The sequence below is a fragment of the Erinaceus europaeus genome, chromosome 23, assembly GCF_950295315.1.
Source record: "Erinaceus europaeus chromosome 23, mEriEur2.1, whole genome shotgun sequence".
NCBI lineage: Eukaryota > Metazoa > Chordata > Mammalia > Eulipotyphla > Erinaceidae > Erinaceus > Erinaceus europaeus.
The window spans coordinates 9,621,048-9,639,821 of record NC_080184.1 but is presented as its reverse complement, the minus strand read 5'-3'; the positions used below and the strand labels follow the sequence as shown (position 1 = coordinate 9,639,821).

Genomic DNA, 18,774 nt, shown 5'->3' with positions numbered 1-18,774 from the left:
TGTTGGATAGCGATTGAGGAGGGCCCGATCATAACCTGCTAGGTCAGAGCCGGGTGGATGCTTGCAGGGGTCTGTGATGAGGTGTTTGTTCTTGACCTCAGCTGACTGCCAGCTCTGTTTCCAAGAGACTGGAACAGAGAAGTTCAGTGTAGGCGTAGGGGACCAGATTGGGTGACGAGACGTCAAGCGTTGAACAGGGTGGGCGAAGATAATGCGTTTGGCAAAGGACAGCCCCTCAGCATTAAGTTGGAGGACTCGAAGAGCAGGACCAACAGCTTGAAAGCTGTCAGGAGCTGCTTGTTGCTGGCTTTGAAAGTGACTGGGATCCATGTGGATTCAGTCGGCTAGGAAGGATCGTTAGTTTCCCCAATGAATGGGTACTCACGGGATGCACCACGAGAAGGTCGATCCAATGCATCCCATAGCATAATGATTATGCTTAGTGTTTTCCATGCCTGGGACTCTGAGGTCTAATGTACATTCCCTAAGATCACTATAAACCAGAGCTGAACAATACCTTGCTCTTTAAAAAACGGAAAGGAAAATAACTTTACATATGGCTATGAATTAATAGGCTCATTAGGTTGAGAATGATAGCATAATGGTTATGTAAATCATTTTCATTTCCTGAGGCTGCAAGAATTATCAAATTCCTTAGTGCTGGGGATAGAATGGTATTTATGCAAATGACTTTCCTGCCTTTGGCTACAAGGTGACACTTAAATCCCCAGCACCATCATGAATCAGAAGTGAGCTGTACTATGGTTAAAAAAAAATTATTGGGAGTCACAGTGGGTTAAGCGCAGGTGGTGCAAAAACGCAAGGACCTGCGTAAAGGTCCCAGTTCAAGTCCCGGGCTCCCCACCTGCAAGAGAATCGCTTCACAAGCGGTGAAGCAGGTCTGCAGGTGTCTTATCATTCTTTCCCCCTCTCTGTCTTACCCTCCTCTCTCCATCTCTCTCTGTCCTATCCAGCAACAACAATAACTACAATAATAAAACAATAAGGGCAATAGAAGGGAATAAATAAATGTCTTTAAGAAATTATTTTAAAAATAAGATGCATGTACTACATATGATACCACTGAATGTCTAGAAATAACGCTAATCTATAGTCCTCTGAGCACGATATTCAGGAACGAGCATTATCATAGAAGCACAGCCAAGTCACAGTCTCTAAGACTGGTGTTGGTGCACATAAGGACCTGTGTTCAAGCCTTCATCACCAGCCACTCTGAAAGGTTTCACAAATTGTGAAGTTTTTGTTACAATAATTATTTTGTGACGTTATATTTCAGAACTTTATGTGCTGTGGGGCATTGTGTTTTTCTCTCCATCTCTCAGTTGCTCAGGATATCTGTCCAAAAAAATAAAACTAAGTAAAAATTATCTCAGGGACTGGAAATGTCGGTTCTAAAGTAGCAGGTTGAGGAAGGTAGAGGCAGGGGGACACATGGACCCAGACTCTGAACCATAGGATAAGAGGGGTACAACTTTACACAATTCCCACCACCAGAACTCCATATCCCATCTCCTCCCCTGATAGCATTCCTATTCTTTAAGCCCCTGGGAGCATGGTCTGGCTTCTGTAATTGCTTCCCCACTGAACTTTGGCCTTGACACGTCAATCCATACTGCCAGCCTTGCTCTTTCCCTAGTGGCGCAGGGCTTTAACGAAGCGGAGCTCCAGGACACATTGGTGGGGTCCTCTGCCCAAGGAGTCCGGTTGGCATCATGGTAGCATTTGGAACCTCGAAGTTGAAAAAGTTAACATACAAATTGTTGATTAATTCTGAACCTAAAGGTTCAAATATGGCAGATGAAGATTTTAGGTCTGTTTTGGAAATAGCTACTAGGTCTATTTTAGTTATATTCCAAAGGGCCCATGACTTAATTAGTTTTTACCTGAGTCCGACATCTGATATGCAGATGGACCCAGGTTATTGTCTGGGGGATGATGTCATGGCTGGGAAAAGGGCTAGAAGCTGGATCAGGGAAGAGAGTAGCTCCCAAATATGGGAAAGGTATATAAATATTGTTGTCTGTAAACCCCATTGATTTGATCTAGGGCCCATATTCAGCATAGGAGTTTATGTAACTTCTACATCCCTATAGGTCCTAACTTACATTCTGTGGTCATCAGTAGGAATATTCTGAGTTGCACCAATTTCAGGACTCATCTTTAGGTGGTAGATAGAGTATGTTATCCAACTCCCCTTCGGAGGATGGAACATTCTCATCCATTGTTGATCCATCCTGAGGGTAAAGTCCTATGGGTTCCCCCAGAAGGGTCCATTATGTTGTTCCTGATGGAGATGACCAGTGATAATGGAGAGAGGGATCTCTTCAAGGTCTAGGCTCATCATGTTTGTGAGGGAATCCCAGGATTTCCCAACTAGGGCCCCAGCTGATGGAGTGGCCTGATAGTGACTAAAGAGTCATCATTAAAGTATGCCAGTCTCTTTCCCTTATTCAGCTTTTGTAGTCCTTACTTTGATAAGGTTAGCTTTGGAGTGACTGAGGGAAGTGGAATAGGAAGTAGGTGAGGAGGCTATCTATGTCTAAATAGAAACTATTTCATTAGGTACTTTAAGGTGTCTTTTTAGGTCTTTCTACTTGCTTGCTTCATTTTTTTGACTCACTGCAAACTGTTGTGCACTTTTGCTTTCAGGTATGTATTTTGCCCTGATTTATGGATACATGTGTACACCTGCCCTATCTCATGGGACCTGGTCTATCTAGGTTTTGAGGCTTTGTTAGGAAGTTGACCTCCCGAAATAGAATTAAGGAGTCCCGTGAGAAAGGAAAGATCTCACCTGAGTAATGATCCTGAAGGGATGACATTCCATGCCTGATGTCTCTGGACACATTCCTAAGTGAAGCATGCTAAGATGATACTCATTGCATTGAATAGGCTGGGATCAGCAAATGCAGTATCAGTTGGTATGAGTTGAAAGAAGCATGCTGGAAAGTGAGCCCCCACCCTAGAGGTACCAGGACTGGGGGAAATTAGGGCTTTATAGAGGAGGGAGGAGGATCTTGCTTTCTTAGGATTTAAGAAGCAATAGATAGTACTGCTATAATCAAATTTGGCAATTGGGTCGATTATGAAAATTCCATTGTTAGGATTTGCTATATCATACAAGAACTCACCATAGTTTGTCCTTTGATGTCATATATATTATATCTATATACTATATAATACATATAAATGTTATATAAAATACATATTATATATAGAATATACAATCTGTATTTTACTAAGTAATGCCACCAGTTGCTTCTGTTCTACTGGTCTATGCTTTTAAGAGAGTCAGAATTTTCAAAGGTGTACATATATCTTTTTGGTTGGGTGTTAATGGAGTCCTTGGGGTATATCCCTAGGAGAGGAATTACTGGGCCATATGGAAGGTCCATGTCTAGCCTTGTGAGAATTCTCCAGACTGCTCTCCACAAAGGTTGGACCAATTTACATTCCCACCAGCAGTGCAGAAGTGTTCCTTTGTCCCTACAATCTCTTCTGCATTTGTAGCTGCTGTCCTTTTTGATGTATGCCATTTTCACAGGGGTGAGGTGGTATCTCAGTGTTGTCTTTATTTGCATTTCTCTGACAATCAGTGACCTGGAGCAATTTTTTATGTGTTTGTTAGCGATTTGCATCTCTTCGGTATTAAATATTCTGTTCATATCCCTCTGTCTATTTTTGGATGGGGTCTTTTGCTTTTTTTGTTGCTAAGTTTGTTGAGTTCTTTGTATATTTTGGTTATTAGTCTCTTGTCTGATGTATGGCATTTGACGATCTCCCATTCTGTGAGTGGGCTCGTAGTTTGAGTGATGCTCTCTTTGGCTGTGCAGAAGCTTTTCAATTTGATGTACTCCCATTGATTTGTTTTTGTTTTAGTCTTCCATGCAGTTGGATTTGTATCATCAAAGATGTCCTTGAGGTTTAGGTGGGAAAGTGTGCCACCAATGTTTGCCTCAAAGTATTTGATAGTTTCACATCTAATATCCAGGTCTGATTCATTTGGAGTTGCCTTTTTTTTTTATAGTCTTTTTTTTTTTTTTTTGTATCTTTAGTTATTAGATAGAGAAATCTATAGAGAAGGGGTCATAGAGAGAGAGAGAAGCAGAGAGACACTTGTAGCACGCTTCACCACTTGCAAAGCTTTCCCCCTGCAGGTGGGGATTGGTGGTTTGAACTTGGGTCCTCTGCACTATGTGCTCAACCAGGGGCACCACCACCCTTGTTCCATTTGAAGTTAACTTTTGTTTCTGGTGAGATAAAGTGGTTCAGTTTCATTCTTCAGCATGTTTCAACCCAGTTTTCCCAGCACTATTTATTGAAGAGAACCTCCTTCCATTTAATATTTTGAGCCCCCTTACAAAAATTAGATGTTCGTAGGTGTGGGGGTTTAGTTCTGAGCTTTCAGTTCTGTTCCACTGATCTATGTACCTATTTTTGTTCCAGTACCAGGCAGTTTTGATGGTGATGTGATGGCCTTATACTATAGTTTGAGATCTGGGAGTGTGATGCCTCCATTTCTGTTTGTTTTCCTCAAGATTGTTTTGGTGATTTAGGTGTCTTCTGGTTCCAGACAAATGATTGTAATTTTTGTTCTATTCTCTTAAGAAAGGTTGGTAGAGCTTTGATGGGTATCACATTAAATTTATATATGGCTTCGATCTTTGAAAGAGCTTTAAAAGTATAGGTATTAATTGCTTTCTGAAGGTTTTGTAGAACTCATTTATAAGACCATCTTGTCCTGGACTTTTGTTCTTGCCAAGATTCTTAATAACTTTCAATTTCTTTGTTGGTAATTTATGTTCTGTAGTTCTTCCTGGTTCAGTTTTGGAAGGGTATATGTTTCTAGGAATTCTTCCAGATTCTCTAGCTTGGTGGCATATAGTTCATAGAAATTTCACATGATTTTTTGGATTTCTATGGTGTCTGTTGTGATATCCTTCTCTGTTATTTACAATTCGATTGGTTTGAGTCTTTTCTTTCTCTCTTTTTTTTTTAGTGAGTTTGTCTAAGGGTTTGTCAATTTTGTTTAATTTTTCAAAGAACTAACATTTGACTTCATTGATCTTTTGTATGTTCCTCTTTTCTTTTTTAAAAAATTTTTAAATTTATTTATTTTCCCTTTTGTTGCCCTTGTTGTCTTTTTATTGTTGTTGGAGTTATTATTGTTGTTATTGATGTCATCATTGTTAGGACAGAGAGAAATGGAGAGAAGAGGGGAAAACAGAGGGGGAGATCTGCTTCACCTCCTGTGAAGCGACTCCCTTGCAGGTGGGGAGCCTGGGGCTCGAACTGAGATTCTTACTCCTGTCCTTGCGCTTTGCGCCACATGTGCTTAACCTGCTGTGCTACTGTCCAACTCTGTTTTTTTATTTTCAATGTTGTTTATTTCTGCTCTAATTTTGGTGATTTTTTTCTTCTGGATGCTTTAGGGTTCCTTTGTTCCTCTTCTCAATCTTTTTTTTTTTTTTTTTCCACCAGAACACTATTGAGCTTTGCCTTATGGTAGTGCAGGTGATTGAACCTGGAACTTTGGAGCCTCAGGCATGAGAGTCTCTTTGCATCATCATTATGCTGTCTACCCCTGCCTTTCTTCTAAGTCTTTATGTCTTGCAGTAAGGTCGTTTACTTGAGATTTTTCTGGTTCTCTTATGTGTGCATATGGTTATGAGTTTCCCTGTAAGTACTGCTTTAGCTGTGTCCCAAATATGATAGCTCATGTCTTTATTTTTCATTTGTTTTGTAAAACATTTGAATTTTTTGCTTGAGTGCCTCTTTGACCCAGCGGTTATTAAGCAGTATGCTGTTGATTTTCCAAGTTTTGTAACTTTTAGTAATTTTCTGTTTGTTGTTGAGTATTAGCTTTACTCTTCTGTTGTCTGAGAAGATGCTTGGGATGATTTCAGTGCTCTTGAATTTGATGAGACTGTCTTTGTGGCCTAGCATCCTTGAGGATTTGAAAAGAACGTGTATTCCACTTTCTTTGGGTGGAGAACTCTGAAAATGTCCAGGAGGTCTAATCTATCAATCTCTAATTCTCTTGTTTCTTTGTTGATTTTCTGCTTAGTTGATCTGTCTAAATGTGAGAGTGGGGTGTTGCAGTCTCCTACTGTTACTGTGTTATTATTGATGTATTTATTCCCTTTTGTTGCCCTTGTTTTATTCTTGTAGTTATTATTGTTGTTGTTGATTCTATCATTGTTGGATAGGATAGAGAGAAATGGAGAGAGGGGGATGACAGGGGGATAGAAAGATAGACACCTGCAGATCTGCTTCACCACCTGTGAAGTGACTCCCCTGCAGGTAGGGAGCTGGGGGCTCAAACCGGGATCCTTAAACTGGTCCTTGTGCTTTGTGCCACGTGCACTTAACCACCTGTGCTACTGCCCGACTCCCTGTTGATGCATTCTTATAGATCTTTCAGTGCTTGATGTATTTAGATGAACCCTCATTGGGTGCATAGATGTTAATATTTATTAAGTTTTCTTGATTGATTGATCCTCTGATCATTATGTAATGACCTTGCCTATCTTTTATTACTTTATTTAATTTAAAGTCTATTGTGTCAAAGATTAGAATGGCTATTCCTGCCCTTTTTTTGTGGTTCATTAGCCTGTATGATAGTTTTCCATTCTTTCACTTTAAGTATGTATTTGTTTTGTTAGGTCAGGTGGGATTCTTGCATACAGCATATGGTTGGGTTATGTTTTCTGACCTATCCTTCTATTCTGTGCCTTTTAATGGGTGAATTTAAGCCATTGACATTTATTGGTATTAAGGACTTAAAAGTATTGAAGTGTCATTATTCAACAGGTTTTTTTTTCCCTTCTGATAGATGGCAAGTATTTGGTGATGTTTTTGTTTATAGAAGGTCTTTTAGAACCTCTTTCAGACCCAGAGCTTTAAAGACTGGAAGAAATACAGGTTCTATAGGGAATGAGGTAAATTCCTTGTAGTCTTAGAGGTTAAGAAGACAGCAGGTAATTATTATAACCAAGTTATTTGGAAACTTGGTTTACCTTGAAAATTCCATGGTTAGAATTTATTATAACATACAAGACTTCATCATGATTTATGTCATTTAATGTCATTTACAAATAACTATATCTTATATACAGACAAGACCAGTTTCTGTTTTCCCTGATCTACGATTATAGGTAATTTAAAATAAGTATTTGAAATGCATTATCAATTTAAGCTCAATGCTACAATTTGATAATTTTTTACAAATTTGAAGACTTAAGTGCTGAGACTGAAGAAATTTAAACTCAGAATGGAAGTCTATGTATTAAGCTTAAGACAATCTGTTTTCCCCTCTCATATTGATTTAATTGTGATGTATAACACTATAGGTTAATAGGTGTATATATTGACACTATTCCTGCCACCAAAGTTCTGTGTCCCTACTCCCACTCCCATGTTGTGGAGGTTATAATTATAACACCCCCCAACCCCAGATTACCTTTTACTTTGGTGCTATGCTCCAAACTCAGTTCAAGTCTGCTTTGCATGTCCCTTTCTATATCTTTCTCAACTTCTGTTTATGAGTCAGATCATCCCATACTAGTGTTTCTCTTTCTGATTTACCTCACTTAACGAATTTCCTTCCAGCTCCAACATGAGTTGAAGAAGGTAGATTTATTATTTTTAATATCTGAATAGTATTCCATTGTGTATACACACACACACACAATTTTGTCAGTTATTCATCTGTTGTTGGACACCTCGGTTGTTTCCAGATTTTGGCTATGCTATGAACATAGGTGTACACACATATTTTTGGGTAGGTCTTATTTAGTCCTTAGGATATATACCTAGGAGAGAAATTACTTGGTCATAAGGAACAGTCATTTCTAAACTTGTCAGGGTTCTCTAGACTTCTCTCCACAGGGGATTGACAAAGTTCCATTCCCACAACAGTCCAGGAGGATTCCTTTGTCCCAATATCTCGAACATTTGTTGCTGCTACCTTCTTTGATGTATTACATTCTCACAGGGGTGAGGTTGTATATCATTGTTGTCTTTATTTACATTTCTCTGACAATCAAAGACTTACAACATTTTTTCATGTGTTTCTTGGCCTTATGGATCTCTTCTGTGGTGAATATTCTGTTTATGTCCTCTCCCCATTTTTGGATGGGGTCATTTGCTTTCTTATTACACAGTTTGGTGAGCTCTTTTATTTTTATTGTTTTAATTTATTTTACCTTTTGTTGCCCTTTTTCTTTTTACTGTTGTAGTTATTGATGTCGTTGTTGGATAGGATAGAGAGAAATGGAGAGAAGAGAGGAAGACAGAGAGGAGGAGAGAAAGATAGACACCTGCAGACCTGCTTCACTGCCTGTGAAGCAACTCCCCTTGCAGGTGGGAAGCCAGGGGCTCGATTCGGGTTCTTTATGTTGGTCCTTGCACTTTGCGCTACCCCCCAATTCCCTGATAAGCATTCGCTCCCCCCCATATATGTATATATATTTTATATCTTGTCTGATGTATGATATGTAAATATTTTTTCTGCCATCCTGTAAAGAGTGTCTTTGTTTGGATGATGGTTTCTTTTTCTAAATGTGGTTTTCTTTTATTTATTAATCTATTTATTCCCTTTTGTTGCTCTTGTTTTATTGTTGTAGTTATTGATGTTGACATTGTTGGATAAGACAGAAAGAAATGGAGAGAAGAGGGGAAGACAGAGAGAGACAGAGAGAAGACAGAGAGAGAGAATGACACCTGCAGACCTGGGTCAACATTAGTGAAGCGACTCCCGTGCAGGTGGGGAGCCAGGAGCTCGAACCAGGATCTTTAAGCTGGTCTTGCACTTTGCACCATGTGCGCTTAACCGATGGTTCCTTTTTCTGTGCAGAAGCTTTTCGATTTCATATATTCCCATTGGTTTACCTTTGTTTTAGCTTGCCTTGCAATTGGGTTGATATCAAAGTTTCTCTTGAATTTTAGATGGGCAAGAGTTCCACCAGTATTTTCCTCTAAGTATTTGATAGTTTCTTGTCTAACATCTAACTCCTTGATTCATTTGGATTTCGCTTTTGGTTTTGGTGTGATAAAAGTGGTTCAGTTTCATACTTCTGCACACTCCAACCCAAATTTCCCAGCACCATTTATTGAGGAGGCTTTCATTTCTCCATTTAATAGTTTGGGTGCCCTTATCAAAATTAGATGTCCATAAGTGTGGGGGTTGTTTCTGGGCTTTCAGTTCTGTTCCATTGGTATGTGTATCTATTTTTAATCTAGTTCTAAGAAGTTTTGGTTACAGTGGCATTATAATATACTTTGAGGTCTGAAGAATGATGCCTACATTTCTGGTTTTTTTTTTTTTTTTCCCCTTATGTTTGTTTTGGCAATCTCAAGTTTGTTTTTTGGTTCCAGATAAATGTTAGTAATTTTTGTTCTATTCTCCTAAAGAAAGCTGGTGGGACCTGTTCAGATATGGCTTATAGTGCTAAAAGGAGAGCTTTGAAAGTATAGGTATTAACTCTTTGAAGGTTTTGTAGATTTCATTTGTCAAACCATTTGGCCCAGGACTTTTATTGTTGGAAAAGTTCTTGATAACTGTTTTAAATTTGTTTCTTCCTTTCTTTTTATATAAGACACCTGTGGACCTGCTTCACCGCCTGTGAAGTGACTCCCCTGCAGGTGGGGGAGCCAGGGGCTCGAACCTGGATTCTTAGGCCCGTCCTTGCGCTTTGCACCATGTAAGCTTAACCTGCTGCACTACCACCTACCAAACTCCCCTGTTTTAAATTTCTTTACTGTTATTGGTCTGTTTATATTTTGTAGTTCCCTTTGTTTCAGTGTTGAAAGGTTGTATTTTTCTAAGAACTTGTCCAATTCTTCCAATTTCTCTAGGTTGGTGGCATATGTTGCATAATACTTTGGATTTCTGTGGTGTCTGATGTAATGTATTCTATTTCATTTACAGTCCTATTTATTTGAGTACTCATCCCTTTTTTTAATTGAATCTGGCCAGAATTTTAACATTTTATTTAAAATATTTATTCCCTTTTATTGCCCTTGTAGTTTTATTGTTGTAGTTAGTATTGATGTTGTTGTTGTTGTAAATTTTAACATTTTAAAGAATGAAAACTTAGCTTCATTGAACTTCTATTTTGAATGTTATGTATGTCTACCGTAATTTTAGTAATGTAAGTTTTTCTTGTTTTAGGGTTGTTTTGTTAGGCAGGGGGAGTCAGGTGGTAGTGCAGCAGGTTAAGCACAGCTGCAGCAAAGCACAGGGACTGGCATAAGGATCCCAGTTCAAGCCCCCGGCTCCCCACCTGCAGGGAGTCACTTCACACGTGGTGAAGCAGGCCTGCAGGTGTCTATCTTTCTCTTCCCTTCTTTGTCTTCCCCCTCCCCTTTCCATTTCTCTCTGTCCTATCCAACAAAGACGACATCAATAACAACAAGAATAATAACTACAACAATAAAATAAGGGCAACAAAAGGAAATAAATAAAATTTTTTTAAAAAAAGAAGTATAGGCAAGTGTTTATTTCAGTTATTCTCTTTTTTCCTACTGTGTGCCTATATAGTTGTGAATTTACATCTTAGTATTGCCTTAGCTGTGTCCCAAATATATATATTTCTTACCAAAGCACTGTTCAGATATGGCTTATGGTGCTACAGGGCATTGAACCTAGGACTTTGGAGCCTCAGGCTAGAGAGTCTGTTTGCATAACCATTTTGCTATCTATTCTCTGCCCTGTGTCCCAAATATTTTGATGGTTTTATTTTCATTTGATTCTGGGAACATTTATTCCATAGCTTCCTCTTAACTCGGTAGTTCTTAAGTAGGGTACTATTGAATTTCCATGTTTAGAGACTTTTACTAATTTTTTTTACTGTTTTTAAGTGTTAATTAAATGACTAATACCTTTCTTTTATGCATTACAATATATCCCTTATAGGTAAGTGCTATCAAGTGAAGAGGCTGCTGGTGGATTTAAAGCAGAGTTTCAAGCTACAATTGTGATTCCTCTTCATTTTCTGGCTTGAAATGAAGTCGAAGAAAAGATGGCAAGTCATCACTCATGAAGTTTTCTCCTACAGTTGGTGACCAGGGGTTTGAACCTGGATCCTTTTGAACAATAATATGTGTGCTTAACCATGTACTCCACCACCTGCCCCCCTCTCCCAGTCTAAGTTTTATCCCTCTTCATAACTCTGTCTCCTAAGTTGTACTTACAGAGAGAGTTGACCTATATTCATTCTTCTTTTCTTGACCTATCCCACCCAAGACATTTTTCTTCTGTTACCAGCAAAGGTGAAGTGATGATTTAGATTTAAGAGTTATTGTTTGCTTGTCTAGGAGGCCTTTAATGGTTAACCTTGGTTTACTCACTTTGGTCACATAACTCTCATTTCTACCCTCACTCTTTGTTATGGAAATATCCTCAGAACAGCCCCAGGGTGCAGCAGATCCAAAGGACGACTGAGGCCAAGACCGTGTGGAGAGCAGAGAGATACTATGGTACGTTAACAGGTTACAGGTCAATTCCTGCCAGACCTGCACATGCTTGTCCTGCAGCAATCAGTTGTTGTTACTTAACTTAAAAAGAGGTTTTTGGGGGCCTGCTGAAGTATGTAAAAGGATTCACAGCAGGAAGCTGGGAACTGGTTTAAACAATACAAGGTTTATTAGGGTGAAACAGGTAAAAAGCAAAATAAGCACTTAAACCATCAAGGGTTAAGAGTATGGTAGGTCCATAAAGTCTGAGTATAGTTATCAAAAGTTTGGTTCCATAAGATAAACAATTACCAGCTCTGGTAAAGGTTGCTCTTGCCTGTAGAGGGGTCTGAAAGTACCAGCTAGCAGAGTCACAGGTGTTCAGTTCCTAGGAGAAGTAGCCATGCAGAAACCTGTCACACCTCCACAGAGATGCTTCTGACCAGGGGAGGAAGCAACAGCCAAAGAGAACTTGCTCAAAGTCCCATGCTTTATATTCCCTTCTCTGTGTGTCCTGCCTCAGGCTGACATTATTCATATGCTAATAACCCGAGACTCCTGTTGGGGTTACAACACTCAGTATTTTTTGTTTTGTTTTGTTTTGTTTTTTACCAGAGCAGGGCACCAGAGATTATGGTGGTGCAGCAGGGTTGAACCTGGGGCTTGGGAGCCTCAGAGTCTCTTTGCATAACCATTATCCCTACACTCCGTTTTTATCCGTTTCAAACTGGGCATGGCACAAGCTGATTGGCTAGAAACAGTGTCCGTCAAGGTGCTGATAATAAAGGTGTGAGCACGTTGAGTGCCGTCCAATCTTACCACTGGGATGCTGGAATGTAGAAGTGGGCGTCTACCAGGAAGGAGCCTATAGATTTTTCATTTCATCCCCTCCTTGTCTTGTACCCTGGAAATCTTTCCTGATGTATTCGATTTTTTCAGTTTACATTCTCTCTACCAGCAAGCTGTAACTTCATTGTTTTTAGGCACTATACTAACATGTTGACAGGCTCTCATGAGCAGAGAGAAACCATACTCATAGCGCCAGTTTATAAACTTCTAAGCTTACATCTTCTAAGCTACATCCATATCTGTTACTTCTTTTTAGGTAATATTTTATCTTCTAAGCTACATCCATATCTGTTACTTCTTTTTAGGTAATATTTCTTTCTAATGACACGGGAAGCCCTTGTGTCTGGGGAGCAGGTACTCTAGCTTATCACAGTACTGCCCATGTTCCCTAGATTCTGCCTGTTTATTCCCTAGCCTCAACATTTTTCTGTTTAGGAGTATGGACCAGAATTCTTTTTGGATGTTGAAGGATGGAGTTTCACACTTCTGTAACTGGTTCCTGCTGACATGTGGGCAGTTGCTTGGTCGATCCATACTCCTAGACACACTTGTACTGTCCCTAGCATTTCCTAGTGGGGCAGGGCTCCAGAGAGATGAGGTTTCTGGATACTTCGCCATGTAGTCATCTGTCCAGGGTAGTCAGGATGGGGTCATGGCAGCATCTAGAACTTGAGTCTGTAAGGTGGCAAGGCATACAAATGTTTAATAAATGTAGGGCCAAAGAATAGGATTAAGATCACTGAGAATAAGAAACTCAGGAAGAGAGGTAGCTATGATTTCTACTGAGATATAAACACTTTTAGGACACTAATGATCTTTGACACTAATGATCTATTGCCATAAAGGGAGGATTGGGAAGACGGTATTAGAGTAGAGTGTAGGACTTGAGAACTGGAGTAATGTAGAGAGTGGCTCTCATACTAAATTAAAAGACATTTATAATTAACTGTACCACACCAATATAACCTGGGGCCCATTTCTATTGGTATTTACTAAGGAGTCTGTATGATTGCTGGGTCCCTGCCAGTATAGGCTCACTCACAGCTTGGGCCATGTTCTAGGTTATACAATTGTCTTTTCCTCAAATAAAAGAGTAGAATGATCCAGCCTCCCTCCAAAGAGTGGAGCAATCTTAATTAGTGTTACTTACAGTGAGGACAAAGTTGCGAGAGGCCCACTTCTCAGTGCCTCAGGGATGAAATTCATTACCATAACTATTTTTTTAAATAAATTAAGTTTATTTATTTATTTATTTTCCTTTTTGTTGCCCTTGTTGTTTAACATTGTTGTGGTTATTAATGTTGTTGTTGTTGGATAGGACAGAGAGAAATGGAGAGAGGAGGAGAGAAAGACAGACACCTCCAGACCTGCTTCACCGCTTGTGAAGCGACTCCCCTGCAGGTGGGGAGCCGGGGGCTCGAACTGGGATCCTTACGCAGGTCCTGGCGATTTGCGCCACGTGTGCTTAACCCGCTGTGCCACCGCCTGACTCCCCCACCATAACTATTATGCTATATCTCTCCCACTTAGGTCTGTTCTACCTCTTTGAGAAGGTACTTGAAAACTTCACACTTAGTTAAGTAAGATTGAGACACACCCTATTTGTGAGATACCTATTTTAAGAGGCTCTGCTTGATTTTTTAAAACTTTCTATATTTTAGTAGGCATGTGCCAAATGGAAGGCTTCAGAATAAAGAAAATAAATTTTAAAAATAGCTTATTTTACCTTGTGTAGCAACTCCTATACCCCAGAGTCCTCAAACCAAATTCAGTTGAAGTATATTGATTTTTAACTAATTTTACTTTAAATTTTTTTTAAAGATTTTTTTATTTATTGATGAGAAAGACAGGAGGAGTGGGAAAGAACCAGACATCACTCTGGCACATGTGCTGCTGGGGATTGAACTCAGGACCTCATGCTTCAGAGTTCAAAGCTTTATCACTTTGCCACCTCCCGGACCACTGCTTTAAACTTTTAGCAAACTCAAGTTACTTAGATAGTTACACATTAGTGACAATGCTTCTCAGAAGATTTACAGTGCCAAACAAATGCCAAATTTGCTGTGGACTAATTTCCACAAAGCCAATTTACAGGACACTTTGGAGCCGCTTCATAATGTCCTGGAACCTCTCTTGGCTAAATACATACAACTTGGATTTCAATTTGGAGTTGAAGAATTGTAATGTTAAACACTTTTTTAAATTAATTTATTCCCTTTTGTTGCCCTTGTTTTATTGTAGTTATTGATGTTGTCATCGTTGGATAGGATAGAGACAAATGGAGAGAGAAGGGGAAGACAGAGAGGGAGGGAGAAAGATAGACACTTACAGACTTGCTTTACTGCTTGTGAAGCGACTCCCTTGCAGGTGGGGAGCCAGGGACTTGAACCAGGATCCTTTTGCCAGTTTCTGTCCTATCCAACAACGGCGACATCAATAACAACAACAATAAAACAAGGGCAACAAAAGGGAATAAATAAAATTTAAAAAATACAGTACCCACTAGGTCCTCCTCTGCCATCATTTTTCAGGACCAGAACCCTACCCCCACACAGAGTCTTTTACTTTGGTACAATACACCAGTTTCAGTTTAAGCTCTGCTAAGTATTTTTCACTTGTGATCTTGTTTTTGACTTCTGCCTATGAGTTGGTTCATTCCATCTTCATGATTTTGTTTTTGACTTATTTCACTTAACAGGATATCTTCAAGCTCCATCCAAGATGGGGTAAAGAAGGTGAATTCACAGGGGCCAGGTGGTGGCACACCTGGTTGAGCGCACATGTTACAGTGTGCAAGGACCCAGGTTTGAGCCCCTGATCCCCACCTGCAGGGGGAAAGTTTCACAAGTGGTGAAGCAGTGCTGCAGGTGTCTCTCTGTCTCTTCTCTCTCTGTGTTACCCCCTTCCCTCTCAATTTCTGAGTCTCTGTTCTACAAATAAAGATTAAAAAAATATTTTTAAAAAAGTGAATTCACCATTTTAAATATCTGAGTAGTGCTCCATTGTATATGTATACCAATGGCTATATTCTGGCGAAAGGTTTGTTGATTTTATTTACTCTTTCGAAGAACCAAACATTTAGCTTCATTGATATTTTGTATGGTTTTCTTAATTTCAGTGCTATTTATTTCTTGCTACCTTTAGTTATTTCAGTCCTTTTGGTTGGATCTTAAAGATTTATGGTTTAGGGTTCTTTTGTTCTTTTAAGTCTTTAAGGTGTGTGATCAGGTTCTTTCATTGAGTTTTTTGTCATTTCCTAATGTGTGCTTGTATGATGTGACTATGAACCTCCCTCTCAGTACTGCCATAGCTGTGTCTCAAATATTTTGATAACTCTTATCTTTATATTCATTGAGTACCCAATACATTTTGATTTCTTCCTCAGTTTCCTCTTTGAAGGAGAGGAAAACTTTTTTTCCCAGAATTGTTAAGTAGTGTACTGTTGACTTTACATATTTTGTGACTTGCTAATGTCTTGTTTGTAGTTTAGTGTTTCATTCCCGTGATCTGAGAAGATGCTTGGGATGATTTCAATATTCTTGTATTTGTTGACACTGTCTTTGTGGCCTAACAAATGGTTTATGCTTGAGAATGACTCATGGACTTGAATAGAATGTATATTCTACTTTCTTGGGGTCAATGACTCTGAAAATATAAATAGTTCTAGTTTATTTCTTGATTTAGCTTCCTCTTGATTGACTGAGAATTAAATATTGTCTATTCCCATTCCTTCCTCCCTCCCCCCCCTTTTTTTTTTTTTTTTTTTGCTTTTAGGGCTCTTGCTGGGGCCCAGTGCCTGCACTACATATCCACTACTGCTCCTGGAGGCCATTTTTCCCCTTTTTTTGTTGCTATTTTTGTTGTCATTATTATTGTTGCTATTGATGTTGTTGCTGGATAGGACAGTGAGAAATTGAGAGAGGCAGGGAGACAGTACCTGCTTCACCATTTGTGAAGTGACCTCTGCAGGTGGGGAGCCATGGGTTCATACCAGGATCCTTACACCATACCTTGCACTTTGTGCCGTGTGCTTAACCCTCTGCACTACTGCCTGGCCCCCTCATCCTTATATTTTTAGTGTTTTATTTATTTTAAGGTCTATTATGTCCTTAAATATGATATGAGAATAGCTGTTTTTGCCCCTTTTTGTGTGCCATTGGCTTCTACAATAGTTTTCCATCCTTTCACTTTCAGTCTGTTTTTTCATGTTGAATTAGTTGAGATTCCTGCACACAATATATAATTGGGTTGTGTTTTCTGATCCATCTTCCTACTCTGTGCCTTTTAATAGGTGAAATAAAGCCATTGGCATTTATTGATATTATAGAATGAAGATATTTTAGTGCCATTCTAAACTTTTAGAATGTTCTGATATGTGGAGTGATTATGTGATGTGGTTGTTTATATAAGACTTGACAGAACTTCTTACAGGACATGCTTGGTGACTGTTGATCCCTTCAACTGTTGCTTATTAAAGAAGGCTTTTTATCCCTCCACCTATTCTGAATGATGGTCTAGCAGGATACAGTAGTCTTGATTGAAAGCTTTTCTTATTGAACACTGGTACTCTTAACTTTATGAACATCTATGTGAATATAGTGATTTATATCAAATTGCTGTTTATCTTTTTGTATCATTAAAATAAATACAATTCAAATGATAAAAATTTTCATTTCTTGCCACCAAGATAACTGGGTCTTGCTGCCTGTGCAATAATTCCACAGGAACAAGTGGACCTTTGTGGTATATGCAATTCTGGGAAATAGATTCACTGTACCACCTCCTACTCCATGAGAATGAGGTTTTGGCAGATAAAATTACCAAAGATATGGTTGGGTATCACAAAATCAGTTTTCATTAAATACAGTCTAGATAGCCTGTCTGCTTTTGATATAAATAAGTTTTTCATTTGCACATACTGTATATTTTGTAGGACGCAATATCTTCTGAAGATGTAACTGTGAACTTCAGTCAGGAGGAGTGGGAACTACTAAATCCTTCAGAGAAGAAACTCTACAATGATGTGATGTGGGAAATATTCCATAATCTTGTCTCAATAGGTATGAATAATAATTTTTCATTTCTAATTAGTAGCCGATTTCTCTTTTGTCCATCATTGTTCTGTTAAATGTGGAAAAGGAGTACTGTTAAGTTAGCAGGGGCATGCCTTTGACTAATAATAGCTCAATAATTTAAATATTTCTGCCTCTACATTTTAGGAAAATTGCTGGAAGATTCTTTCATTGAACAATCAGAAGACCAAGAAGGGAGTAAACAAAGGTGAGAGTGGTGCCAGGTGGTGGTCCACCTTAACACTACAGTTCTGAAGGATCCCAGTTCAAATCCCTGGTCCCCAGCTGCAGGAAGAAAGCTTCATAAGTGGTGAAGCAGGGCTGCTGGTGTTTTTCTCCCTCTATATGTCCCCCTCATTTCTCAATTTCTGTCTCTATCCAATAATAAATGAATAAATAAATTTTAAAAAAGAGTTGAGTCACATAACCATTTTCTCCATTTTTGTTGCCCATGTTATTGATATCTTTTAACTCTTGCTGTTGTATAGGACAGAGAGAAATTGAGAATGTAAGGGAAGACTGGGGATGAAAAAGATAGACAACTGCAGACTTGCTTCACCACTTGTGGAGCAACCCTCTGCATGTGGGGAGCTGAGAGCTCAAACTGGGATTCTTATGCCAGTCCTTGTGTTGTGCACTCTGTTCTTAATCCACTGTGCTACCACCATGCCCCCAGAATTCACCATTCTTGGTGGCCATCTTTATATCTTATTTTTCTTCTATTTTTTATTAGATATGGCATAATGAAATTTAAAAAGGATGGAGAGATAGAGAGGTAGGTAAATATCTACAGACCTGATTCACCACTTGTGAAATGGACATCCTGCAGATGGTAGCTTTAAACCAGGTCCCTGTGTTTGATACTATGGTTGCTTAACTGGATGTGCCCCCACCCTCCCTCCATTTTTTTCTCTAATAACATTAACTTAATTTTATTAAAAATACATAATTAATCATGTATCATATTTTATAGAAATATAGAAGATAAGACATCTGAGAAGAAGGAAGGAAGTCTTTATAGAGAAAAACTTCATCACTATGAAGTATGTCACCAGAAATTCACCTGTTCAAGATATCTTCAAACATATGAAAGAAGTCAAATCATGGGGAGTCCCTATATGTGTAAACTATGTAGTAAAGCATTCATTCAATCCAGCAAACTTTGGACACTTGAAAGATCTGAAAGTGGAATTAATTCCTATGAATGGAAACAATGTAGTAAAACATTCATTTCTTCCAGTCATCTTCAGAGCCATGAAAAAATTCACAGTGGAGAGAGACCCTATGAATGTAAACAATGTAATAAAGCATTCAGTTGTTCTAGTCATCTTCTGAGTCATAAAAGAATTCACAGTGGAGAGAAACCCTATGAATG

The 18,774-nt window shown here is 38.9% G+C and overlaps 2 protein-coding genes across 2 annotated transcripts in view; both read left to right on the top strand.

Moving 5' to 3' along the window:
* Nucleotides 1-18,774, top strand: part of LOC107523312 (zinc finger protein 14-like) — a 517,712-nt gene that overhangs the window by 324,287 nt on the left and 174,651 nt on the right. The gene's annotated exons all lie outside the window — the stretch shown is intronic.
* Nucleotides 1-18,774, top strand: part of LOC103125125 (zinc finger protein 709-like) — a 35,499-nt gene that overhangs the window by 14,340 nt on the left and 2,385 nt on the right. Inside the window, exons 3-7 of the mRNA XM_060181645.1 lie at nucleotides 6,857-6,962; nucleotides 11,430-11,502; nucleotides 17,261-17,387; nucleotides 17,547-17,607; nucleotides 18,373-18,442. Of these exons, the coding sequence (XP_060037628.1) occupies nucleotides 6,958-6,962; nucleotides 11,430-11,502; nucleotides 17,261-17,387; nucleotides 17,547-17,607; nucleotides 18,373-18,442 (336 nt within the window). The 5' untranslated portion in view covers nucleotides 6,857-6,957. The remainder of the gene's footprint in view (nucleotides 1-6,856; nucleotides 6,963-11,429; nucleotides 11,503-17,260; nucleotides 17,388-17,546; nucleotides 17,608-18,372; nucleotides 18,443-18,774) is intronic.